At 43.1% G+C, this 26,995-nt stretch overlaps 1 protein-coding gene across 1 annotated transcript; it reads left to right on the top strand.

Moving 5' to 3' along the window:
• Positions 1 to 747: 747 nt before the first annotated feature.
• Positions 748 to 26,842, top strand: LOC139667437 (low-density lipoprotein receptor-related protein 4-like; the record flags this gene model as incomplete). Its single annotated transcript, XM_071546890.1, has 18 exons — positions 748 to 928; positions 9,244 to 9,420; positions 10,541 to 10,666; positions 11,381 to 11,589; positions 12,280 to 12,361; positions 12,483 to 12,588; positions 13,190 to 13,391; positions 14,190 to 14,379; positions 15,327 to 15,458; positions 16,135 to 16,275; positions 16,388 to 16,474; positions 16,583 to 16,754; positions 18,048 to 18,210; positions 19,557 to 19,782; positions 22,083 to 22,386; positions 23,791 to 24,009; positions 24,886 to 25,020; positions 26,734 to 26,842. Coding segments are annotated over exons 1-18 (2,946 nt in total), but the record flags the coding sequence as incomplete, so codon positions are not given.
• Positions 26,843 to 26,995: the final 153 nt, after the last annotated feature.

The following is a 26,995-nucleotide window of genomic DNA, read 5'->3' as shown; positions in this document are numbered from 1 at the left end:
AGGCTGATTTAAGGTTTTAGTCGTCCCCATGGTAACCAGACGCTATCCTCCAGCCGGCTTGTTTTAGTTACATTATATCATCCCGATCGGTGTTATATATCGGTGTATATATTATCGTTTAGCCTACTGTAACGTTTTCGTCCGACCAATAAAGATACCGAGGATAGTAAACACAGCTCTACCTGTCCCGTAGATCTTTCCACCGAAAGTCCAACATTCTGATATTCAGGGTATCAGGGTATATTCAGTGGAGAGTAGGGCTGGGCGATATATCAATATTATATCGCTATCGTGATATGAGACTAGATATCGTCTTAGATTTTGGATATCGTAATATCGTGATATGGCATAAGTGTATTTTCCTGGTTTTAAAGGCTGCATTACAGTAAAGTGATGTCATTTCCGGACTGTTCTAAAACAGGGAAGGAAACCCTGTCTTTGTATTTTATTTTGATCACAGTCTTGTTTTAATGAAAGTGCTTGTGACATCTCACATGTGGCTTTGACTTACAACTGAACATTTAGCCTACTTCGTAGAAAATGCCGAGATATTTATCGTGTATCGCCATTCAGCCTAAAAATACCGAGATATGATTTTTGGTCCATATCGCCCAGCCCTAGTGGAGAGACACTTTTTTCTGTTGAAAATATACGTCATTTCTGTCCGTGACCGTCCCGTGTCTTCCCCCCCCCCCCCGCCCCCTCCGCAGTAAGATCTACTGGACGGACTGGGGCAACACGCCGCGCATCGAGTACGCCAACATGGACGGCTCCAACCGCCGCGTCATCGCCGACACGCACCTGTTCTGGCCCAACGGGCTCACCATCGACTACGCCGGCCACCGCATGTACTGGGTGGACGCCAAGCACCACGTCATCGAGCGGGCCGACCTGGACGGGCGCAACCGCAAGGCCGTCATCAGCCACGGTGAGTACGCGCACAGGCACACACACACACACTTAAGTCACTTTTGGGGTATTTACATAGACTTACATTCATTTCCTGGAGACTTACCCTAACCATAACCATAACCACTGCTTGCCTAAACCTAACCTTAACCACTGACCCGAAAATCAGCTTTTTACCAATTGGGGACACGGCTTTTGTCCCCAGTTGCCCCCAATCGACTGGTCTTAAGTCTGGTGTGTGTCCCTGAAAGTGACTTAAGTCGTACCCACACACACACACACACACTAGGGCTGGGCAATATGTGGATATTACGTAGATATCGTGATATGAGACTAGATATCGTCTTAGATTTTGGATATCGTAATATGGTGATATGGCATAAGTGTCTTTTCCTGGTTTTAAAGGCTACATTACAGTAAAGTGATGTCACTTTCTGAACTTACCAGACTGTTCTAGCTGTTCTATTATTTGCCTTTACCCACTTAGTCATTATATCCACATTACTGATGATTATTTATCAAAAATCTCATTGTGTAAATATTTTGCGAAAGCACCAATAGTCGTCCCGACAATATTGCCGCAATATCGATATCGAGGTATTTGGTCAAAAAATATCGTGATATTTGATTTTGTCCATATCGCCCAGCCCTAACACACACACACACACACACACACACACACAGAGAGAGAGGGAGCTCGTGTTCTCGCTTTGCCCTCTCAGCACTCTCTCTCTCTCTTGGCTTCCTGTCTCCTCTGGCGCTCTGGTTTGCCTCAGTTTTTTATGGAAGCTACTTTTCTCTAAATCCAAGCCTCTCGTAGTAACAGGCATGCTGGGTAATGAAAAGCTCCATGGGGCGAAAGGTAAACAGATCTGCTGCGACCTCGCCGCTCTTCCAAGGCGCATGAATCATGAATACGACCGAAGGAATGAAAACCTTCAGCCGGTCTTGGAGAACAACCGACGAAGCTTGAATATTAAAAAACCGAGGGGGTTTTGGCTGCAGCCGCGTTCAAGATCGCATGCATAGTCAACGATAAATACAGGGTCCACGGACCAATCAGGCGCCAGTATTTTAGAAAAGCAATTGCTGTCTTGGAGACGCCACAGGGCTCAGACTTCTTAAAGGAACTTTCCACCCTCAGATGCTTTTACACTCTTATGTATCATCAGTCTGTGATGTTCAGTGTGAATCCATTTTCTTCCACGCCAGTTAGTAATATCCTACATTTCCCAGAATGCATTTCAACAACCCGCAGAGAGCAGGCGTGAACTTGTTGCGTTCAGCTATAGGTTACATGCGTAGGATTAAGAAAGCAAGAGTCTTTCCAGTCAGGCCCCTTTACTCCAAATGCAACTTGTGTCTCTCTGCTGCATTGCATTCTGGTCTCTCTCCTGCTCCTGTGGGTGGAGAAACTGGTCTCTCTCCTCTTCTTACGATGGATCTCTCCCTGTGTGATTGTTGAACGTCTCTCGGTGCAAAAATGGCGGCTCTAGAAAGAAGCCCTCGCTCTTTGATTCTGAGGGACTGACACCAAAAACCTGACGTTTACCGCTGAGGTTTTACATCTGGAAACATTTTCTCATATCAAACTCTACTGTAGCTGCTGGAAACATCTAGATATGTGATATATGATGTCACCTCGTCTACGATTGGCCAGTCATCCACCGAGAAGAAGAGAAATACAAGACAATACATGTCTTCGTTAAATCCTCTAAAGGAAATCTTTGAAATCAAATGAATTCCATTTGAGTGAAGACTTTTACAATGGAAGCCTCCAAAAGGCCTCTCTTTGTGCAATTAAAATACTGGCGTCTGATTGGTCTGGGGCAGTCAGGTGGCCATTGTGGATGTCATTGAATACATTTAGGCTATTGCAGCCCAAAGCTTTGTCAGTTGTTCTCTAAGAGAAGCTGAAAGAGCACAAAGACAGGAGAACTATATAGTGAGAAATATGGTGCATATACTGTAGGTCTGACTAGAGTTCAGCTCCTCAGTTTCTCATTTATCACCCCCCCCACACACACACACACACCCCCCCCACACACACACACACACACAGAGTGGGAGAGATATATGATGTAGCACACTGACGCTACTTCATTATACCATGTGGAGTTAATCAATGCCATATTTCCATTAAAGAGCATACACATGTGCCCACCACACACACACACACACACACACACGCACACATCCCATAAATGGCAACATAAATCCCGTGTCTCTGGCTGTGCGTGCCTCTTGTTGTTTATGTTGTTTGTTCCTATGGCTAAGCCTTTGCTTGTTTGTGTGCATGCATGTGCACCGCAATTGGGGATCTGGCATGTGCAGATGTACATCCATGCACAGCAGGCATGATACTGATCTCTCTCACACACACACACACACATACACACACACACGCATCTTAAGCCTCATGTTGCAGTGAGATTTGTTGATTGGCTCAGCCATGCTGGCTTTTGGTTCCTGTCGGTTCCTGCTGGTTCCTGTCGGTTGCTGTCGGTTGCTGCCGGTTCCTGCTGGTTCCTGCTGGTTCCTGCTGGTTCCTGTTGGTTCCTGCTGGTTCCTGCTGGTTCCTGCTGGTTCCTGTTCCTCCTGTATTTCAGCGTTCTTCACATTTCCCACTCAACAAACCAGCAGCCAGCCCTTCTCAAAAACTTCTGAATAGATTCCCATTAAATTACCATTAGATACCATTCAATTTGGTGGACAGATCAGGGACCAGTTGCGTTGATTTTGATCTGGATCTGGGCTTTTCTGCCTTTTCGGCCATTAGACAATCAGACGATGTATCATTTTGTAGCCATAACTATGAAACTATATAAATAAATAGAGACGTGTTTCCTAATCCTAAGGGTGTGTTTGCACGGTCAAGAAATCAAATGAAAATGGAAGTGATAGGAGTGATGTTGTCTCTGGGTGGAACAGCAGGTTGGAGAGTCGTTCAGCGTTGGCGGAGCTTCCCCGCTCTCCGAGAGCCTTCTAATTTTGGATTTTGTGTTTTTTTTGTTTTTTTTTCTGTTCAATTGAAGAGAACAGTGGAGTGTGTGTAGAAGCAGATCAGTGACGATCAAGAGCGTTTAAGAGTGTGAAAAGAGAGGGGGGGGGGGTGGGACAGGGAAATGTTTGATGAGAGGGAGGGGGGTGGGGGGGGGGGTGCAGCAGCCCTGTGAGCGCTCCTTAATGATGTGTGCTCTCAGGATAAAAGGCTGTAATTGGCCCTGTCCTTCCCCCAGAACCTCTGTTTGCTCAGACAACGGACAGAACAAATGGGACGCACACGTGTCCGCCTGCGTCTGTGAGTGTGTGTGTGTGGCAGCAAAGTCACTATGCCCAGGAATGTTAAAGAGTGTGTGTGTGTGTGTGTGTGTGTGTGTGTGTGTGTGTGAGAGAGTGTGTGTGCAATAACTGGATGTGTGCCAGCTCCTCCGTCATGGGAAGCTGGACGGCAGGCGGGTGTCAGGGCTAACACCGCTATCCAGCCTGCACACCTGTGCACTTTGAGGTAGGGAAGGGGCCTGTGTGTGTGTGTGTGTGTGTGTGTGTGTTCATGGGGTGTGCCTCCCTATGGCACAGGAAAGACACTTTGGAATAAAGGACTAACGCCTTGTTCACAGTTGACATTACAGTGTGCCGGAGTCCATTCAGTCCTCTGGGACAGTGATTCTCAACCCTTTTCATATCAAGGACCCCTAATTTAGTCCACATTAGAGCCACGGACCCCCATTTGATGAGATTTTGTCTCTTGGACCCAAATCTGCGAATATTTTTATTGTCAGATATGATTTTGTCCAGAATTCCATGACTGTCTGTATTGTAGGTAGAGAGATAACAGTGAAACTATGATCAAAACAGTCATTCTCCTACATTCTCTAATTGTGTTAACTTCTTGTAAATGAAATAATGGTGAAGTTTAAGGCCCTCTCAAGGACCCCTGGTGGTCCCCGGACCCCACGTTGAGAACCACTGCTCTGGGAGTCAGTTTTGCGGAGCGTCAGCACAGCACAGCGCCCCCTGTGGACAGCAGGCAGCAGATACGACCGATACGTTGGAAAAATCCAACTTTTGTGTTTTCTTGTGTGATCTTAACAGAGTTGTGTTCTTGCCTGGTCGTGAGCTATTTAGATTTTTTAACATTTGACTCTACTAACTTAAAAATGTCTGATTTTGTTGACTGATCACTTTAACTAGGTGGTCAGCTTTAACGAATAACATAACCTCCCTCTAAAATGTATTTTTAGTGGAGAGCTTCTGTATGTTGGTTTGTCCATAGGGAGGAGCTTTCTGGGGGTGAATGTCCATTGACCTCCATTCATTTTGGATGCTCATTCAGTTTCATTCAATGTGTGATGCAGTTACCTCTGCTGGTCAGTAGATGGCACTGTCTCCTCTGAGACTGAAACGACTTGCAGGCCCTGGGTCTTCTGGATTCTTATCGTTTGTGTCATGATGTCACCAGCTTAGCCTAGGATGTTGGGAATTATTGGAAATTGTGAGTGTACAATCGATTTACTTGGGTTTGATACTTGAATCGTGTCGGTCAGCTTCACGGACAAAACAGGCGGGGAGCTTGAAACTTTGCAAACAACATAACTAGCCGTCCCGCTCAGAGAGGAACGTGAGTCAAGGGCACCGAAAAAGCCACCGTTAAACCGTCCTCCGTGTCGCAGCCCGTCACTCTGCGCGTCCCGTCCCGACCCAGCCGGGCGCTCATTTGCATCGGAAGTGATGTATGTAGAACGTGACAGATATTCAGTCGTGAACGAGGCGAAGAAGAAGAAGAAGAAGGAGAAGGAGAGGAGGTGTCAAAAGTAGGTTAAAGGGGACATTAACTGTGGATGATGCCCCGTTGGCTTGCAGCTGCTTCCCCAGCTGTCCCCGGGAAAGAAGAGGTAGGGGGGGGGGGATGGGGGGAGGACAGAAACGACAAGAAAGGAGTCGGCCGTATCAAAACCCAGGCGCCTCCTCTATAGCTGTCGCTGACCTGGCGGAGGGCGAGGAGGGTCTACTGTTCTCCAACCATGCGTCTCCGCTGGGATAAGATCTGAAAACACACACACACACACACACACACACACACACATTCAGCCAGCATCAGCTCACACACACACCTGGACCTGCTGCATGTGGTCCCATATCCACTTTATGGCTGATTCTTGATTTAAAAAAAAAATCCACCCACTTGTGTTTCTTTACTCTTCCTTCCGGGACCACGGGCAGATTAGATAAATTGTTTGTTGCCAATAAAACATATAAATAAATATATATATCCAAACTATAAAACTTTACTATTTGTCTCATTGAGATTATGTGCAAGGACGTATCCTCACACACACACACACACGCAGATCCTCATGACTCATTATCATTCTAGTCTCTCTCCAGTTTTAGCCATTTACCACTTGACATTTACGCCGCGCTGTAAAACACTGTCATTAAACGAGCGGTCCTGTTTTAAAAGCCCGGTGCCAGCGCCCCATCCCCCCCCCCCCCCCCCCCCCCTCACCGCAAACTGTGTTAGTGGCAACAGAAATAAAGCGGGCAGAAATCACTTTTTTCCATCCGTTCAGCACTCTCATCCAACTGGCGGTGAGACGACTCCACTGGAGAAGGATTAAGAGAGAGAGAGAGAGGGGGGAGAGAGAGAGAGAGTTGGACGGGTGTGGAGGAGTCACCCTGAGCAGATGTTCCCAATAGAGTCAAATCTGCGAGGAGTCCCCCTTTATACATACTAATGTTAAGGGTTCCACCGATACGGCTTTTGGAGGCCGATACTTTTAGACTGAAGTCGCCGACGGCCGATATTTTGTGCCGAAATTTTGCACGGATTTACAGTATCGCCAACTGCCATTTTCAATATCTTTATTTTTGCCATTTTCATGCCAAAATATTCTAAGAATTCACTGTTTCCGCCAGAATTTTATTCTTGCCAGGGTTGGAAAAGCCTCTGAAACGGCATTTAGACCATCGTGTGGGACACTAAAACGCTCCATTGAAACCCAGACTGATGAAATTCCACACACACACATACACACACACACACACACATACACACATACAAGCACACACACCCTCCATTCAATGGTAGAGGAACTCTGGGATGAATTACTGCCTTTTAAATGCATTACTGCCTTTTAAATGAATGAATGAGAATTCATTTACACAGAAAAACTGAACAATGAAATGAATAACATGAGCCAAGAACATAAGATTTCATGTCAGGTTTTCCTGTTTCTCTGTACCTGTGGTCTGTTTTTTAAATTTATTTTATTAAGGTTTGCAGGTGTACATCAACAAGTAACCTCAGTCAGTAACGTAACATATAGGTATACCAGGGCATTGATAGAGTAAATAAAGTAAATAAAACAGGAACCCTGACCTACCCCATCCCCATGGGTCTTTCTCTCAGTTCCACTAGTACGTTCCAACAGTACGTTGCAAAATAGATAAGGAAACAAAATAAAAATGTATATCATGGTTCTAGCAGCGTTGAGTGCCTCCTTCCTGGCCTAGTGCATATCCTGGCCTGTCCCATTCATCTTAGCATCAGAGAGCTCCATAGATAAAATCTCTATTAAAGAGTGATTCCACTGATGAATAGAAAGAGTGTGCGGTGGTTGCCACCTAACCGCCAACAGTGGTGTACAGTACTGAGATCTGTTACTGAAGTAAAAGTAGCAATACAACAATGTAAAGATACTCCATTACAAGTAAAAGTCCTGCATTCAAAATCTTACTTAAGTAAAAGTACATAAGTATTGGCAGCAAAATGTACTTAGAGTATCAAAGTAAACGTACTCATTATGCAAACTGTCTCCATTTAGAGAGTTATATTGTTCATAAATTATTGGAATATTAATACTGATTTATTGACATACATGTACATGTAAGCAGCATTTTAAAGTTGTCAACGTGAAGCTAATCTATAGAAGCTATGCTTTTGGGTAGTCTAATCTATAACAATGCTATTTCATAGTTATTTTATAAAGATGATCAAATGTTTTAAATATAAAAGTAGGAGTAAAAAAGTACAATATCTCCCTCTAAAATGTAGTGGAGTATAAGTACAAAGTAGCATAAAATGGAAATACTCAAGTAAAGTACCTCAAAATTGTACTTAAGTACAGTACTTGAGTAAATGTACAACAGTGCATGTTGATAGCCCGGAATCATCATTCAAGAGCACACATGACTCGGCTGATATCTGATCTGTAATAAAAAGGCCAGTATCGGGCCTGATATATATATATATATATATCGGTCTTACCCTGGTCTGGGGGGGGGGGGGGGGGGCGACGTGCTGGATCCTCCGTTCAGACGCGGGACGGAAAAGGCACATTACCTAAGGAAACTGGTTGGGTCGCCTCTCCTTTTTTTTTTGGCCGGTGCAGCCGCAAGTAAACCAGCAACAGGCCGACGGGAGGCGGGCTAATTGAAAGCAGCTCGGCTTTGGCCCGCATGAGGACAGAGTGACATCAGCCAAGCCCACAGCGCTGTGTGCAGGATGTTTGGAGAGCGCTTCTGAAACCGGCCAACTGCTTTCAGAAGGCCATTTGTTCTTTTCCAGATTTGCGCGCAGGAAAAAGAGGCTTTTTTACATCTCCGGATCACGGCGTCGTTATGTTTTTTTTGCTCATTAGAAAAGTGTCGGGTCTGAAGCTGTCGAACGTTTCTGCTTGTTTTACTTTGATGATTACAACCCTCAAAAAAAAAAAAAAAAAACACATCGTTCTCTGTTGGAATATGTATTTGTGTGTGTTTACTCTCGCTGTCGTGGTTTCGATTGGCTCTTCAGTTTGCGTGGTTTTTTTTTTGTTTTTTTTTCTCACTTAAGTTTTTATTGAGTTTTCACAAAGATATAGAGAGAGCAGCAGCACATCCGCATCAGCACAAAAAATAGTCAGTAAAATAAACAAACAAATAATAAGAATGGTTGTCTGGAAATATTTAAATATTCATAAAAATCTATGTTAATTAGGCATTCATTTAGTCGGTGTCATGTCTCATATGAATGTTCCGTTTTTTCCCAGTTCTTTTTAAATGTATTCTCTTTGACTCTCAAAAGGTATGTCAACTTTTCCATAACAAAAATGTCTTTTTTTTACAATTTCCAGCCACTCTTCCTGTTTTGGGGTGTTTACATTAAACCGATTTCTGGTAACAGCTTTCTTACTTTGCTGCAAGTCAAACTTTAGTCAAGTCATCACAACATCTTCAGTGATCCCAAGATGCATCACAGGGCAGGTGTTTGGAATTTCAGTTGGTCGTGTTTTTAGTGTTTCTCACCCCCCCTCTCTCTCTCTCTCTCTCTCTCTCTCTCTCCCCCCTCAGGCCTGCCCCACCCGTTTGCCATCACGGTGTTTGAGGACAGCCTCTACTGGACCGACTGGCACACCAAGAGCATCAACAGCGCCAACAAATTCACCGGCAAGAACCAGGAGATTATCCGCAACAAGCTGCACTTCCCCATGGACATCCACACGCTGCACCCGCAGAGGCAGCCTGCAGGTCGGTACACAGGGAGGGGGAGGGGGGGGGGGGGGGCGTTCTGGGTGAGAAATATGGAGCGTTTTTTTGGATCGGGGGGGAAAAAACGAGCTTTAAAAAAAAAAAAAAAAATGCAGACCAACACAAACTGCTGAGTCAGCAAAAAAAAACAAAAAAAAAAAAAACCCAAACAAAATAAAAACAACCAATTATGGTAAAAACACTCTACTAGTTGAGGACGGAGAGAGGAATACGGCTCCATCCTCTTCTGTTAAGTCTTCGGTCACGCCGGGTTCGAGGAGAAAAGTCAGCGGCGGCGTGAGGCCCCGCCGAGTTTCCAGCAGGCAGGAAGGAGTGCGGGGGTGTTGGATGCTGAGTGGCTGAGTGGTTTATTGAGTGGTTTATTTGAGTGGTTTATTTGAGTGGTTTATTTGTAAATATCCAAAACACATGTATTATTTCATAGCTGAATAAAATTGCCCCCGAAAAAAAGACCGAAACGCCCCTAAAATCAGGTCAAAGGGGCAAAAAAAAAAATCCCTCAGAGTCCCAGAGTGTGTTATCCTGGTACACGGGGCATGTACACACACACACACACACAAAATTTGTACATAGTCATTAGTGCTGAAGCGATGAGTCGATTACCACAACCCTACTGGTTTTCTATTTTACCTGGTAGTTAATTACATTCACCTAGTGTACTCAGGACTGAAAGACTTGGGACACCAGGTGTATCAACTACCAGGTAAAATAGAAAACCAGCAGGGCTGTGGTACTCCAGCACTAGGATTGAGAAGCACTGGATTAGTTGATCAACAAAATCACAATCAAGTAAAAATACCAAAGATTTGCTGGTTGCAGCTTCGCAAATACAAAGATTTGCTGCTTTTTCTCTGTTTCATCTCATTATAAAATGAATACTTTGGGTTTTGTGGCTGCTGCTCAGACTTTACGTCGACAATTTGAAGAATCACTTTGGGCTCCTGGAAACTTGTGATGGGCATTTGTCATTATTTTTGACATTTTATAGACTAAACGATTAATCGAAAAACATAATTGATAGATTAATGGATCGTTAGTGTCAGCCCTGATGCTCACACACCTGCACAGAGTCCTGAGTCGTCACCTTGTCCCCCTGCAGGCGGGAGGAACCGGTGCGGCACCAACAACGGCGGCTGCAGCCACCTCTGCCTGCCCAGCAACAAGAGCTTCACCTGCGCCTGTCCCACCGGCTTCAAGAAGGTCGACCACTACAGCTGTGCCAAGAGTGAGTTCTCCCCCCCCCCCCCCCCCCTTCTGTGACTTACAGACAGAAAACACTAGCCAGTGGCAAAACCTGTTGACCTGAATGTACAGTATGTAGGGTTAAAGTCACAATGAGACAGAGAATGACTTGTCCCCATGTTAGCTAATTGTCCATATCATAACATTCACCTTTAACAATAAATGCCAAAAACATTTCTATTTTCTTGTATTTTTCTATACAACAAAATCATTACTTTCACGTCCTAGAAACCATATTTTTTAGTGGTGACTTCACGCTGTACCAGCAGGCGAGCATAAAAACTTCAGCCAATAAAACCATCACAGATTTTTCAGACCCCCCCCCCCCCCCCCCCCCACTTTTAACATAAGTCAGATAACATGTAACTGTTTAGAAAATTTCACTGAAATTGACTATAAGGATGTTAGATATTAGAAATCCTGTGACATACTTGAGTTGCATTGCTAAAGATGGTTGAAAGAAAGTTTTATACAGTTTTATACCCTGTACTTATAAAACACCATCTTCTTTTTCATAATTCTAGACATTTATCTTCGTTAAAAGGGAAAGTAACTATAAGAAAAGTCAGTTTTGTATGAATTCCCCTGTAAGCACTGCTAGTTGTGTGTGTGTGTGTTAGTGTTGTTGTGCTGTGTTCCATGTTGACCCCATTGTTAAACCTAGAGCACTGACAGAAGACCTTTGGTCTTTAATCAGGTCTTGACAAGTTCCTGCTTTTTGCCCGAAGGACGGACATCCGACGAGTCAGCTTCGACACAGAGGACATGTCCGATGATGTCATCCCTCTGGCCGACGTGCGCAACGCCGTGGCGCTGGACTGGGACGCCAAAGACGGCTACATCTATTGGACCGACGTCACCACCGACTCCATCAACAGAGCGCTGTGGGACGGCTCCAAGCAGGAGGTCAGTGGCCCTAGAGGCTCTAACTGTCTGGACTTCATCTCCCTGCTGAAACCGTCTCGCTTCTGTCTGTCCTTGACTCCAGAACAGTGCAGACACAAGAGAGTGCTGGAAGATTTAAGTTAATGCAATAATGCCATCTACTGGGGAGGATATGGAATTGCAACAGCAATCCTTGGTCTGCTTGTAGTAGATGGGTGTAGAGTTGAGTAGCTCTGAGTTAATAATAATAATGTGTAAAGCACATTTGAAAATTAAGCATATTTATTGCACATGGGATAAAGGGCTGTTTGTATCTAACTTCATTCATATTCCAAAACAAAGCTGCAAAGTGCTTTACATAGGCAAGAAAGCAAAATGAGGTAATAAAATCAAAAGCACAGGACATAAAAATAAAAGCCAAAAACAATTGGAACAAAGCTGAAACAGCAGAAAAAGAAAAACACAAGGTGTGTGAAATGAAACAATTACTGTATATACAAGCTTCTCTGGGGCCTCCTGGTGACTCAGTTGGCTGAAACGCATACTGTGTAACCACAGCATGCTGGGTTCAAATCTGACCTGGGACCTGTGTTGCGTGCTGGGCCTTGTAAACAAACAGTAAGATCTTAAAATCAATCCTAGAATTAGCAGGAAGCCACAGCAGGGAAGCTGGAACGGGGTAATAAAGCCTTTGCTGTCCCTGTTCTCCAGGTGGTCGTGGACACCAGTCTGGAGAGTCCAGCGGGCCTGGCTATTGACTGGGTGACCAACAAGCTCTACTGGACTGACGCCGGTAAGCAGCCTCATTTCAGATATTCATCTGTCAGTCATACCGCTGATATGTACAGTCCCTTGTGTGTGGATGTGTGGTCTTTTCTGGATTTTAAGACTCCCTACTTGTGCATGTTTCCCAGGAACAGATCGCATCGAGGTTTCCAACGCAGACGGGAGCATGCGGACTGTGCTGATATGGGAGAACCTGGACCGGCCCAGGGACATCGTGGTCGACCCGATCGGAGGGTGAGATAATAATAATAATAATAGCTTTATTTGTATAGCACTTTTCTAAAAACAATGTTTACAAAGTGATTTACATACAATAAAACCCAAAAGCAGTGATGTGAAACTACCACAATGAATGATTGAAAAATAAAAATAAATTAAAAAAAAATATATAATAGAAAATAGGAATAAAAGGTAATATATGAGGTAAACAGGTACAACTAAAAACACACAAACAAACAGAGATACAATTAAAAACAGATCGGACTTTACATAAAAGTGTGTGCCGAAAAAGAATTATAAAAAAAAATAGGAATAAAAGGTAATACAAGAGATAAACAGGCACAACAAAAAAACAAAGAACAAACAGAGATACAATTAAAAACAGATGGAACTTTAAATAAAAGTGTGTAAATAAAAGTGTGTGCCAAAACACAGGAAAGCAATAAAATGGAGATACAGGTACAAGATGTCTCCAAGTTCAAAATGACGATTCGAGTTTTAACCAAAGAGGAGTAATAAGCTTTAAAAAGTAATATATATATTAAACCCCAAAGTTTGTAACATTGAACATGAGCTTCGCACGCTTCCCCTGACATGTTGTGTTCTTTCCCCATAGGTTCATGTACTGGACGGACTGGGGTGCGAACCCTAAGATCGAGCGTGCGGGAATGGACGCATCCAGTCGCATCGTCATCATCTCGTCCAACCTGACCTGGCCCAACGGCCTGGCCATCGACTACCAGACCAAACGCCTGTACTGGGCCGACGCTGGCATGAAGACCATTGAATATGGCAACTTTGACGGGTCTGACCGACAGGTAAGCAGGGCTTTTATCAACATGTACTGTATGTATTTCTACCTCCGCCGAGCAGGTTCTGTGTTTTATCTGGCTGGCAGAATCTCTCAAAAAAACAGTAGGAACGGATTTCCATGAAATTGGGAACCAAGAAACAATTTCTTTCTTTCTTTCTTAGGATCCCCATGAGCACCAGCATAAGCATTGGCTATTCTTCCTGGGGTCCACCGCACATACAGTCATACACGCTTATACACACCATAACCACATAAACACAACAAACAAAACAGCTCATCTCATTGAATTAACAATCAAGTACATAGGGAAGAGAAACAGTATTGTCATCCAGACATCAAACCAAACACAAAAATTATAAATCAATCACAATTCCTCAAGAATTAATAGCAAACTTGTAAATCCTTGTCTGAATGACCTTCTTTAATTATATATTTATCCATCCTGTGCTTTCACACATGTAATTCCAAGAAAATAACAATTGATTTTGCTGATTTTCCTGTTGATCTGGGATTTCTGCTGTTGGACAATTATTGTTTTTTAGCCGTAACTATGAAACTAACAGAGATAGAGACTTGATTCCAAATCCTAAGGAGATGTGAGAAATCAATTTTACTGAAAAGGTAAGTGATGGGAATGATGTGTTCGGGTGTAACAGCAAGTTGGAGAATTGTTCAGAATTGTTCAATCTGTTCAGCATTGGCGCATGTTTGGGCTCTGTTGATTTGGAAGGTACAGAGTGAACTGATTCTTGGTACGGTTCACCAAATCTTTTTTTTTTTTTTTTTCTGTCTTTGTGTGCAGGTTTTGATTGGCAGCCAGTTGCCCCACCCCTTTGGCCTGACCCTGCACGAAGACAAGCTGTACTGGACCGACTGGCAGTCCAAGAGCATCCAGAGCGCCGACAAGCTGACCGGCCTGGAACGACACACGCTGACCGAAAACCTGGAGAACCTCATGGACATCCACATGTTCCACCGGCACCGGGAGACAGGTTAGTGTGTGTCGAGACAGAAGTGTGTACTGTGTGTGTGTGTGTGTGTGTCCCCCCCCCCGTCGGACCTGGGCAGCCTCTCCTGACAGATGAAAGAATCCTATGGGCAGAAATATGTGTCACTAGAAACTGAAATTGAATTATTTATATTTGAATTTGAATCGCTCAACTTGAATAATTGCACTAAAAAACTGAATTTGAATCACATAATTTGAATTTGCATTGTTTAACTTGAATAATTGCATTGAAAATCGGAATCGCATGATTTGAAATTGAATTTGTTTGTTTGAAACTGAATTCCAATAAACTTGAAACTGAATGTAATATTATGAAATTGAATTAATTTGCTCTGAAACTGTATTCAGTTCTCACAATTCAAATTCAGTTCTCGTGATTCAAATTCAGTTCTTGCAATTCAATTTCACTTTACTGATGGCGTTCAGCTCGGAGTATCATGTCCAGAGAACTGAAGGGATCTGGAATTTTCAGGCCAAAAACATGAAAAGGAGTTCTGTGAATCTGCACTCACTTTCAGTTTCTAGTGACACATATTTCTGCCCATAGAATCCTCCTGTCACTCTCTTGTCTCTGGTTTTTGCCGCCTTTACCCAAAGCCCCAGATCCGGTGTCTCTGCTGACACTGAGAGGATTAGGGGCCAGGTAAACTGAACCCAGATCAGTGGCTCAGAGGGCAGACGGCCCCCGGGGCTCATACCAAGCTGAAGACTCACTGATCTCACTGATGTGCAGGGCTTTCCTATGTTCCCCCAGGGGGTCCTGGAGTGTTTTCAGTACCTGTGTGTCTTCCAGTTTGCCAGTTTGTGTCTCTCTCTGTGTTTCTGTCAGTTTGTCCTCATCCTCATCCAATTAGGGGTCTCGAGTTTAAGCATTTGACCTAGAAACCAGGACAGTGGGTGAGCTGAGTCTGTATGTGTCTGTATCTGCAGTGCGTAACCCATGTGCGGTGAATAACGGAGGGTGCAGCCACCTCTGCCTCCTGGCTCCCGCCCCCAAAGCCTCCAGCTGCGCCTGTCCCACCGGGATCAACCTGCAGACGGACGGGAAGACCTGCACTCACGGTAGGTTTCGGAAAACGTTTGACCTCGAAAGTTCAAACGGAGAGAGGGCATCGCACACCCCGTTTTTCACGTGTTTCCATGAAAAACCGACCATCCTCACCGCGTCAAGTGCGATGAGCTGTGCAGTGAGATAGGGATCAGCCTGCTCAGAAACCATTTTGACGGGCAGTGACAATGCGGGAAGTGGCCGAGTTCAAGAATATGACGTTATGGCATGGTAAAAATTCATATGAAAACAGTTTCTGATACTGTTAAAGTGGTATCAGAAAAACATTTAGGTCAGGATTTCACAGAATGATGCAGGTTTGACACTACTGCGTCTTCATCAGAGTCAAAGTGGACAAAGACATGAGGCAAACAAACATAGTCAACCTAGACCAGGTGAACAATTGCCATTGGAGAATTGGTTGAACAGGGTTTCAGATCTATTGGATAATGAATCCAAGGGTGGGAGTTGCCATAGTCAGTGTCCAAGTGCCACACCGCCACACAATGTCAGAAACAGAAGAACATAGACCTCTCTTAAAGTTCCAGAGATAAAAGTACAAACAGTACAAATATGACAAATTAGAGGAAACATGACATGTTTGCTAGGTGCGTTCTGTACCATGACATCACAGGCAGGCGCTGTGATGTGTGTTGTGTGTGTGTGTGTGTGTGTGTGTGTTGTGTGTAGGCATGAGCAGCTTCCTGATCTTCGCGCGGAGGACGGACATCCGGATGGTTTCTCTGGACATCCCGTACTTCGCCGACGTGGTGCTGGCCGTCAACAGCTCCATGAAGAACACCATCGCCATCGGAGTCGACCCCAAAGAAGGTGCGTGTCTCCGTCCTGCGTTTTCAAAAAAAATGCACTTCACGGTATATACAGTATAAGTGAGGAATTCCCACTCAAAGTCCTGACACGTGTGCTTTGGCGCCCCCTGCAGGCAAAGTGTATTGGTCCGACAGCACACTGAAGAAAGTCAGCAGAGCCAACATCAACGGCACGGCACATGAAGAAATCATCTCCACTGGTGAGGACAGCTTAAATATACAATACAGTTCAACTCCCCCCCCCCCCCCAGTCATACCAGTCATAACTCCATCTCTCTCTCTCTCTCTCTCTCTTTCTCTCCCCACAGGTCTGATGACCACTGACGGCCTGGCAGTGGACGCCGTTGGCAGGAAGATCTACTGGACGGACACGGGAACCAACCGCATCGAGGTCGCCAACCTGGACGGCTCCATGAGGAAGGTCCTCGTCTGGCAGAACCTGGACAGCCCCCGAGCCATCGCCCTGTACCATGAGATGGGGTGAGAGAGGCGAAAAAATCTTTTGTTTTTGGTTTTAAAGTGAATCACAGAATGACTCCTGCCCATCTTTTGAATATATCTGTAAGTCAATCAGTGAGAGTTTTCATTTAGCCACCCAAAGAGAAATATGTTATCAGGATCATAAGAAACACACTTTTATTTTTAGCCTATATTACCTTTTTCCACTTGGTACTAAATGCCATTGGTGCTGTCAAACTTCATCACAACACTTGAGAAAATCATTTTCTTCATATTCTTTATTTACTATCTAATTAGAGGAAGTAGATGTTCTATTATTGCGAACATTTTATTTTAACTATTTTTTTTAAACACCTTACCCTGCAAGTTTTCCCTCAACTCACACAGTGTATTAGAAACCTTAACCATAAACACCTTGTATTAAAACATATTGTCACCACTAATGTGCTGTGGGACTGTAAAGAATCTGGACTTGTTACTCTTCATTCTCCAACCTGCTCTTCTATTATCTGCTGCTCTAATGCCCCAGTTTCCCCTCAGGGATTGTAACAACGCATTATGTAATAACTTGACAAAATGTAATAAATTTTCACTTCATTATGTAATAACACCCGCATTTTCTAATAACCTGCCGCATTTGTAATACACAGCCTGAACGCAATATGTAATAAATTTTCCCGCATTTTGTAATAAATTATTACATATTGCGGTGGTTATTACAAAATACGGGAGTTGCACTTTTTTTTTGATGAAAATGTAATAATATGGTGCATTATGTAATAACCAACCGAAATGGATGTCTTCATTCATAAAAATTGTTATAACATTATAACAACGTTTATTTTATATATTTTATGACCCAAATTCATTTTAAAAAGGTACTATTAGTTCAGTAGATTAGTATCTTTCATTGGTCAAAACTACATTAAGAGTCACTGTATTCCTTAGCTTAATAGAAACTGTACTTGAGGGTTCATAGAGACATAGAAACTGCACTGAGTGTTATACTGACACAAACATCTAAGTACTGGTACACACAAATGTCAGGAGACACACACACTACAATATGTAATAATTTATTACAAAATGTGGGGAAATTTATTACATATAGGCTGTGTATTACAAAATGCGGCAGATTATTAGAAAATGCGGGTGTTATTACAAAATGAAGTGAAAATGTATAACGTTTTGTCGAGTTATTACATAATGCGTTGTTACAGGGATCGATAAAATCTAGTTTCAGTCCTGTTTTCAGTTCCCTTCCCTCCATCCCTCCACACACCTCTGACCTCTCCCCCTCTGCCTCTCCTGCAGCTACATGTACTGGACAGACTGGGGCGAACACGCCAAGCTGGAGCGCTCTGCGATGGACGGCTCGGACCGGGTGGTTCTCATCAGCAGCAACCTGGGCTGGCCCAACGGCCTGGCCATCGACAAGGCCGGCTCGCAGCTGCTGTGGGCCGACGCCCACACAGAGGTGAGAGATGACTCTGCCCAGCTTGTCACCCTACCTGTCCTAAATCGTATGGGGATAAAAGCTCTGACCTTTGCACTCCTTATTTTTGGTTGATTTTTTTTTTAACATGGCAGTCTAAGAATTGAAGCTTATTCTGTTTTTTGGTGATTTTCATGTTTCATCTTAAAGTCCCAGTTCCTGGAAAACTTGTGTCTTTCATGGTGACCTCATGTTGCACTAGCAGGTGTAAATAGAAATTTCTAACCAATAAAACCATCAGGTTTTTGAACAATCCCGCCCTCCACACCCCTCTCATTAAAAAAATAAATAAAAATTGTCTTTCTCTCCCCGACTTCCATAGTTTTAGACCAGGGGTATTCAACTAAAATTCAAGGAGGTCAAGTCACTAAAATTTCTTCCCATCAAAGGTCTAAAGTATCATAATGTCTAACTTGTGCTATGCTTTGGAGGCCTATAGTTGTTGTATGACTTTCTATCAAATAAATTAAACGCACATTTCAATGTCATTACAACAACATTTATTGATCAATTTCAATCATTTTTTCCCATGCACACACATTGAACGTGTGGAAAACAAATCAGTAGCTTAAACATAATTTAAAAGTATCACAATTATTTTCTAATTTCAAGTAAAAGAAAACAAGACAGTCTTCAGAATAAAATAGGAAAGTGCCTCTTTTTGAAACAGTGCAAACAGAACTTTCATGTCCCTTTTTCCCACGGCGCAGCCAAGGGCATCAAAAACGAAAAACTCCACTCAACCGGGATGCTGGGCGACATTAAACAAACGCACCATCACATGACAGGCACAGACAGTTTACTCTGAACCACGGAGCTGACAGGTTGTTGTGAAAATGTCGAGAAAGAAGAAACTAGACATTCTTTCCTATTTTCTCAATGTGAGTGATTAAACAATGTGTTCAAGTGAATTTAACTTGTTTTTATGAAGTAGCACCGTTATGAGCGAAGCTATGCTGCTGTATTCCTGCAGTCAATCCGTCAATTCTGTCCGTTTTCTGACGGATCAATGTGGCTGCTCATTAATTGATCAGAAATTGGTCACGGTCCGGATCCAGCCCGGAGTCCGCCAGTTAGTGATGCCTGGTTTCGACTTTTTGAATGATCCCTCACTGCATTATGTCCCGCCTCAGCATCCCGTTTCAACAGGAAATGCATCAAATCCCATGTAAAGATGCCTTTTCATGCTCTTCTATGGGTTGGGGAAAGTTCAGTGACCCTTGGGGCTTTTTGAAAACCTTTCAAAACCCATTAGAGACACTGAAAAAATGCCGCGTGGCTGTCGAGCTGAAAAACCAGGTTCCCTGTCCTCTCTCCGGGTCCTCTAGCGCATCGAGTCGGCGGACCTGAACGGGCAGAACCGCCGCACCCTGGTGTCTCCGGTGCAGCACCCGTACGGCCTGACGCTGCTGGGGCCCCACATCTACTGGACGGACTGGCAGAGCCGCAGCATCCAGCGGGCGGACAAGACCAGCGGGGCCAACACCATCACGGTGCGGGCCAACCTGCCGGGCCTCATGGACATCCAGGCCGTGGACAGGGAGAGGCCGCTGGGTGAGTCCGGCCCCCCCAAGAACCCCCACGGCATTCTGGGGGGGAAAACTAGGGGTGGCACTTGGGGCCTCGTGCAAGAACTGTGTGTACGGGACAGATTTGATCTTTTTGTGTGTTTTTTTTTTTTGAGATGAACATTTTATTAAAGTTTTCAAGCAAAAGACAAGACATAACAGCTACACACTTAACTGACAACTTAAATGTTAAAATGAAAACTGACAAAAAAAAAAATACAGAAGAAAAAATATATCAAAATGGATAAACCATTCACTGCAATAAGTTGATCTCTAAGTTATATTCGACCAAGTAATAAATGGGCCCCAGATATACACAAAATGGTACAAATTTGATCTTAAAATGTTTTAAGTACAAGTTAAGCAACTTTTTGGCATCCATCAATATTCTCTTCTTTCCTGTTTCTTTGTAGCTCAGCTTTGTAGCCTCGGTCTTATTTCTAGGGATGCACCGATATGGAAATTTTGGGCCGATACCGATATTTTGTTTCGTATTGACCCATTTGTGCCCTGCCAAAATAATCCATATTCTGCCCTTCATTATACTTTGCAATGAATATAGATTTAAGGATCAGCTTTTATTGTAACAACTTTCACATAACCAAAAATGCCCTTTTCAAATTGAACTAAATAAATAGAAAGCAAATGAACATATAGATTTAAGGACCATCTTTTATTGTAACATTCTTTCACATAACCAAAAATGCCTTTTTTTAATTAAAATAAACAAATAACATTCGCTGATAGGCTTTCCATTCGAACTTGAACGTCTTTGGAACAGATTAGTGACGCAATATATGTTAATGAGTATCGGCCACTGCCATCGGGGATTTAATCTTATCGGCCGATGAGCCGATTTGTAGTCAACAATGCAAAAATCGTCCATTTCCGATATTCAACCGATATATCTGTGCATCACTACTTATTTCAGTACGCACAGGTCTTGTTGGGCTTTGTTCCAGGGTTTAAGTGGGGAATTAGTTTTTAAAAAGCTGTTAACCTTCTGAAAACACATTAGACAGCCTGTACTGTGGATGGCACACTGGAGCCAAAGACTTGCAACAAGGATTCTGTTAACAAAATTAGTTTTAGTTTCCTTCAGCCATTACTTCATCGATAACACTCCTCTCCTAAACACATAAGGAAAATATTGGCGTTGGCTTCAGACTCCTCAGCAGGCTCACAGGCTTTCTGGTCTAACTAGTCGCAGTCTGCAGTGGGTCTGAAGGTCTTTGTTTCCATCTCACTTGAACTCCTGAACTCGACTCTTCAGAGTGAACGATCTGGAGACTGAGCTGAGCTTGTTCGAGGATTTCTGCACCTTTTTGTGACGATCAAACGTTGTTGTTGTTGTTGTTGTGAGTTTCTGTCACTGCTATTTCCAGTTTCCCTTTAGTTACGGTTATTCCTTTAATCTTCACGCATTCCCCTGCTGGTGTGGAGTGTAAATAAATGATCAATACGAAGCCGAAGCAGCGAGTAAACAGTTGGACCCTATTTCTATTTTGGGCAAGTTTGACTTTGCTGTAACTCCACCACCATGTTAAAGTCTCCATGAATAAACTCCCATTTCTTCCTCATGCTGCACTAGTAGGCATAAATATAGATTTTTAACCAATAAAACTATCAGATTTTTGAACAACCCCACCCCTCCGCACCCCTCCCATCAAATAAAACTGCCTTTCTCTCCCTGACTCATATTCCATTGGTTTAGACTTTTGAATGATCCCTTACTGCATTATGTAAAGATGCTGTTTCACGGGGTTGGGGCTGCAACTAACGATTATTTTCATTGTCGATTAATCTGTCGATTATTTTCTCGATTTAATCGATTAGTTGTTTGGTCTATAAAAATGTGGATCAGTGTTTCCCAAAGCCCAAGATGACGTCCTCAAATGTCTTGTTTTGTCCACAACCCAAAGATATTCAGTTTACTGTCATAGAGGAGGAAAGAAACCAGAAAATATTCACATTTAAGAAGCTGGAATCAGAGAATTTGGACTTATTTTTCTTAAAAATTTACTCAAAAATTACTCATCGATTATCAAAATAGTTGCCGATTAATTTAATAGTTGACAACTAATCGATTAATCATGTGTACGGGACAGATTTGATCTTTTTGTGGTTTTTTTTTTTTTAGATGAACATTTTATTAAAGTTTTCAAGCAAAAGACAAGACATAACACCTACACACTTAACCGACAACTTAAATGTTAAAATGAAAACCGTTGCAGCTCTACATGGGGTCTTTAACACTCCCTCCTCTCTCCCCGGGCCGCCCCCCAGGCTTCAACAAGTGCGGCAGGAGGAACGGCGGCTGCACCCACCTGTGCCTGCCCCGGCCCAACGGCACGTCCTGCGCCTGTCCCACGGGCATCCTGCTGAAGGGGGACGGCCGGTCGTGCGAGGACTCGCCGGAGACCTACCTGCTCTTCTCCAACCGCGTCAGCGTGCGGCGGATCTCCCTGGACACGGGCGACCACACGGACGTGCACGTGCCCGTGCCCGAGCTGCACAACGTCATCTCCCTGGACTACGACAGCGTGGACGGCAAGCTCTACTACACCGACGTCACCCTGGATGTTATAAGGTGAAGTACACACATATATAGGCAAAGGCAAATTGATTTATAGAGCACACTTCCATACCCAAAGGCAACCCAAGGTGCTTTACAGAGTACACAGGCAAAAGCGCAAGAAACAAATGGTAAAAGCATTAAAAGCGAGCAAGCAAAAGGACATGGAATAAAAAACAATAAAAGCAAACAGGCAAATGCCCACAGATTTAAAAAAAAAAAAAAAAAAAAAATTATACACACACACACACACACACACTTACTCCCTCCACTTCTGGTGGTCGGTATGATTATTGATTATATACTACAGGGCTGCACAGGTAATCGTAGGTAATTGTACAGCATTGTGCAAAAGTGAAAAGCGAAGATGCTTTCAAAAATAATTAAATGATTTTTTTTTTTTTTTTTTTTTGCTTTCTATCTTTCTTCCACGAGAAGAAAAGTAAAGCGAAGATGCTTTCAAAAATAATTAAATGATTTTTTTTTTTTTTTCTTTCTTTCTATCTTTCTTCCACACGTTGTACCTGTCACAACTGTGTATTATTATTGCTATTATGTTAAGTTTATGGGGGGGGGGGGGGGGGGGTTAAATGTCTGATGCTGTTTGTATTGATTGCCTTGTATCTTTTCTTTGTGGGGGAAAAAAAAGAAAAACTCAATAAATATATTGTTTTAAAAAAAAATAATAATAATAATTAAATGAAGAGTTTTAAAATATAAAAAAATGTACTATAAAGAGCAGTCTACTGACACACTAATGCTGAAAAAAAATGCATAAACATCTAAGACACAATTTATATAAAAACTCTTTGGTGCCTAAGACTTTTGCACAGTACTGTATATCACAATTTTACATTTCCACAATTAATAATTGTGTTATTCAGCGATTATTGAAAGTGTTTTTATATTCTCAAGTCTCCTGAAACACCTGGTGTGGTTTATCAAGCAAAGTGACCAAAACTAAAGGTCAGATGGAGAAGCAGCAGAGGAACTTTACAGAGAGCTTATGGGGAAAAGGACAAATTGGCCCGAAGTTGGAGAGGAAAATCCTGAAAATGTTTTAATTCCTAAAAGTGGATCATTTTCTGTGATTTGGAGACACTTTGGTTTTAAAGTGGATGACAAACAAGTACAGATTCTGTGCCTAGTTTGCCTTTGGGTGCCAAAGTAATAAAGAAGTAATTATGAAGTAAGTAAAGACACATTGAGAGTAAGATGAGACAGTAAGAATGAAAACAAGACTGCTAACTGCTACTACTTTGTGGAATACTGCACTGACAAAAAGTGAAAATATACGTTAAAGTGCAATAAAACAATTTTGTTTCCTCGAGTCACGACAAATAATAATGATGAATAAATGTGATCACAATATTTAGCAGTCCTGTTACATGCCGTGTCTCCCTCCCCCGTGTTCCCCAGGCGGGCCAACCTGGACGGCAGCGGCATGGAGACGGTGATCAGCCAGGGCCTGAAGACCACGGACGGGCTGGCGGTGGACTGGGTGTCCAGGAACATGTACTGGACCGACACGGGCCGCAACACCATCGAGGTCGCCCGCCTGGACGGGACGAGCCGCAAAGTCCTGGTCAACAACAGCCTGGACGAGCCCAGAGCCATCGCCGTGTTCCCCAGCAAAGGGTGAGACATTCGATTAGATGAAACTTTAAAGGAACAGTTCAGCTCAGAATGAAAATTCAGTCATTAACTGTTCGCCCTCAACGACAGGAACGTATAGAGAGATAAAGAGGTAAATATTGGACTTTTGGACTCGCAGTACAGTCGTTTGGCTACAAAACACTTGGATTCTGCTGCTCAAGCTGTTTGGAGAAAGTTGGACATTTTATGCTTTTTTTTGGAGTTGTAAAAAAAAATAGCACCATTAACTTCAGTAGTTTGGGAGAGGAGTGAGGTGGAACTACAGGAGCAAACTCACTGTGTGTTTGATTTTTGTAAAAACTTCAATAATAATAGATAACTACTCCATACCCGGGGATGCGCGCACCACAACTCCGCACAGACTTGGCAAAAATGCGCATTAAACAGCATAAATTTGGGAAATTGGAAAAATCAGCTTCATCAGTCCCTGCCTATGCCAATGCTCAATGCCCATGTGCAGTTTCAGATTGATTGGCCAACCCATTGAGGAGCAAAATGGATGCAGACAGACAGACAGAAGGACAGAGTTTTCCTCATTTTATAGTAGGATGATTGAATTTCCGTTCTGGGGTGAACTGTTCCTTTTAATGATGTGTTGTCACAGCAGCAGGGGAAAAGATCTAGATAAGAACAAGATAAATAGTAAGTATTGAAGATAATTAAACAGACGGTTACAGCAAAAAGATTACAACCAAACGCATTGAAAATACTACAGCAAGTAACTAAATGGAGATAAAGATACCAACAACCTGTTTGACAGATTTACAGGTTGAGACTCACATAGTCAGCGCACAGATGGGAGAACAAATATACAGAAATGTGTCCCGACCATTCACCGGCTCAGCCTCGTCTCTGCAGGTATCTGTTCTGGACGGACTGGGGCCACATCGCCAAGATCGAGCGCTCCCACCTGGACGGCTCGGACCGCAAAGTTCTGATCAACACCGACCTGGGCTGGCCCAACGGACTCACGCTGGACTACGACACACGAAGGTCAGTACACTGTGAGAATAGATTAGATCAGGTTTTGATGATCCCTGTGGGGAAACGGGATGATCGCAGCATCAGAATGTAGGATATATACAAGAAAAAGACAAATAGAGACTACTGAGGATAATGCAACAAGTAATTCTAACAACTGAACATACTGAGAATAATACAAGTCATTAAAAGATGCAGCATCTTTGTTGACAGGTTTACATGTTTCAAGTGGATGAGCAAGTGTGCATTGCTAGCTGTTCACATTATCAGGTGCATAGATGGAAGAACATATACAGTAATGTCAAGATGCCCGCCACTTATAATCAAGTGCTGGATGGTTGCAGAAATACAAGATAATCCATATAAAGAAATGATCCAACCGCACACTCTAAGACTTTGTTGACAATATACTCACATTTATTTGCGTTTGGTGTGCGGTTTGGATTTCTTTATATGATATATACAGTAATGTATATATAAGTAATGTATCAATGTCTCTTGTAAGATATCAGATTTACAAATGGAGGTAATGTGCAGAAATGTGTCTGGGACGTGCAGATGTGCATTGTTGGCTCTCATCTGTCATTAAAGGAAAATTCCAACCTAAAACTTTAGGTTTTGTTGATGTACTTTGCATTTTGAAATCCATCTTAGAAGAGGCAGAGAGACCAATTTCTCCACCCACAGTAGCCTCAGTAGACCAGAATCAGTGGTGGAAAGTAACTAAGTACTTACTCAAGTACTGTACTTAAGTAGAATTTTGGGGTACGTGTACTTTACTTGAGTATTTCCATTTTCTGCTACTTTCTACTTCTACTCCACTACAATTCAGAGGCAACTATTGCACTTTTTACTCCACTACATTTATTTGATAACTTAAGTTACTAGATACTTTGCATATTCAGATTAATAATACAAAATATAATCAACAAATAAATTATGTTGTATTATTATAGATTAAGATAAAAAAAAATTGATCCCGAGGGGGAAATTTACAAGCTACCCAGCAGTAAAATCAGCTTCACCTTTACCAGCTGCAACATTAAAGTGATGAACACATTAATGCATCAATAATTATAATCCAATAATATAATATACATTATTCTGAAATGGGCCATTCTGCATAATGAGTACTTTTACTTTTGGTACTTTAAGTATATTTTGATGCTAATACAATTGTACTTAAGTAAAAATTTGAATGCAGGATTTTTACTTGTAACAGAATATTTCTACACTGTGGTATTGTTACTTTTACTTAAGTACAAGATCTGAGTACTTCTTCCACCACTGACCAGAATGCAATGCAGCCACAAGACACGTTGCATTTTGGGTACGGGGAGCGACTCTCACTTTTTCTAGACCGGAAAAGTCTTGCTTTCTTACTCTTATCACTGTCATTATTGCCCTCTCCATCGACACGTAAAAAACCACAGCCCAACCCCCGCAACAAGTTCAGGCCCGCTCTCTGCGGGGTTGTCGAAAGGCATTCTGGGAAACGTAGGAAATCACTAACTGAAACAGAAGTGGACGAGGCCGGTTGAGGGAAAGCGGGTTCACCAAAAAAAAACTAAATTCCAACACTTCATCGCATTCAACTTCCTGGAATGCATTGATCTAACTGCTGAGATCTGAACAGTGTGATAATATCTGAGGGGGGATTTTTCCTTTTTAAGAGTCCACAGATGGAAGTCCAGTATGTGAATGAACCTGTGGTGTTTTCTGCAGGATATTCTGGGTGGACGCCCATCTGGACCGGATCGAGAGTTCGGACCTGAACGGGAAACTGCGTCAGGTCCTCGTCAGCCCCGTCTCGCACCCCTTCGCCCTCACACAGGTACCCCCCCGCCCCCCCCCCCCCCCCCCTCCTCCCTCGGCTGTCAATCACTCGGCTGACCCCCCCCCCCCCCCCCCCCCCTCCGCTCACCCGCTCTCTCACTCATCGGCTCAATGTGCGACTCACTCGGTCGTCCCTCCCTCCCTCCTCCTC

The sequence above is a fragment of the Centroberyx affinis genome, unplaced genomic scaffold, assembly GCF_046629955.1.
Source record: "Centroberyx affinis isolate AG114_WGS23_722 - 3 ecotype Tasmania unplaced genomic scaffold, CSIRO-AGI_Caff_v1 ptg005531l_1, whole genome shotgun sequence".
NCBI classification, from domain to species: Eukaryota; Metazoa; Chordata; class Actinopteri; order Beryciformes; family Berycidae; genus Centroberyx; species Centroberyx affinis.
The sequence above is the reverse complement of the archived record's forward strand: the minus strand, read 5'-3'. Positions and strand labels throughout refer to the sequence as shown.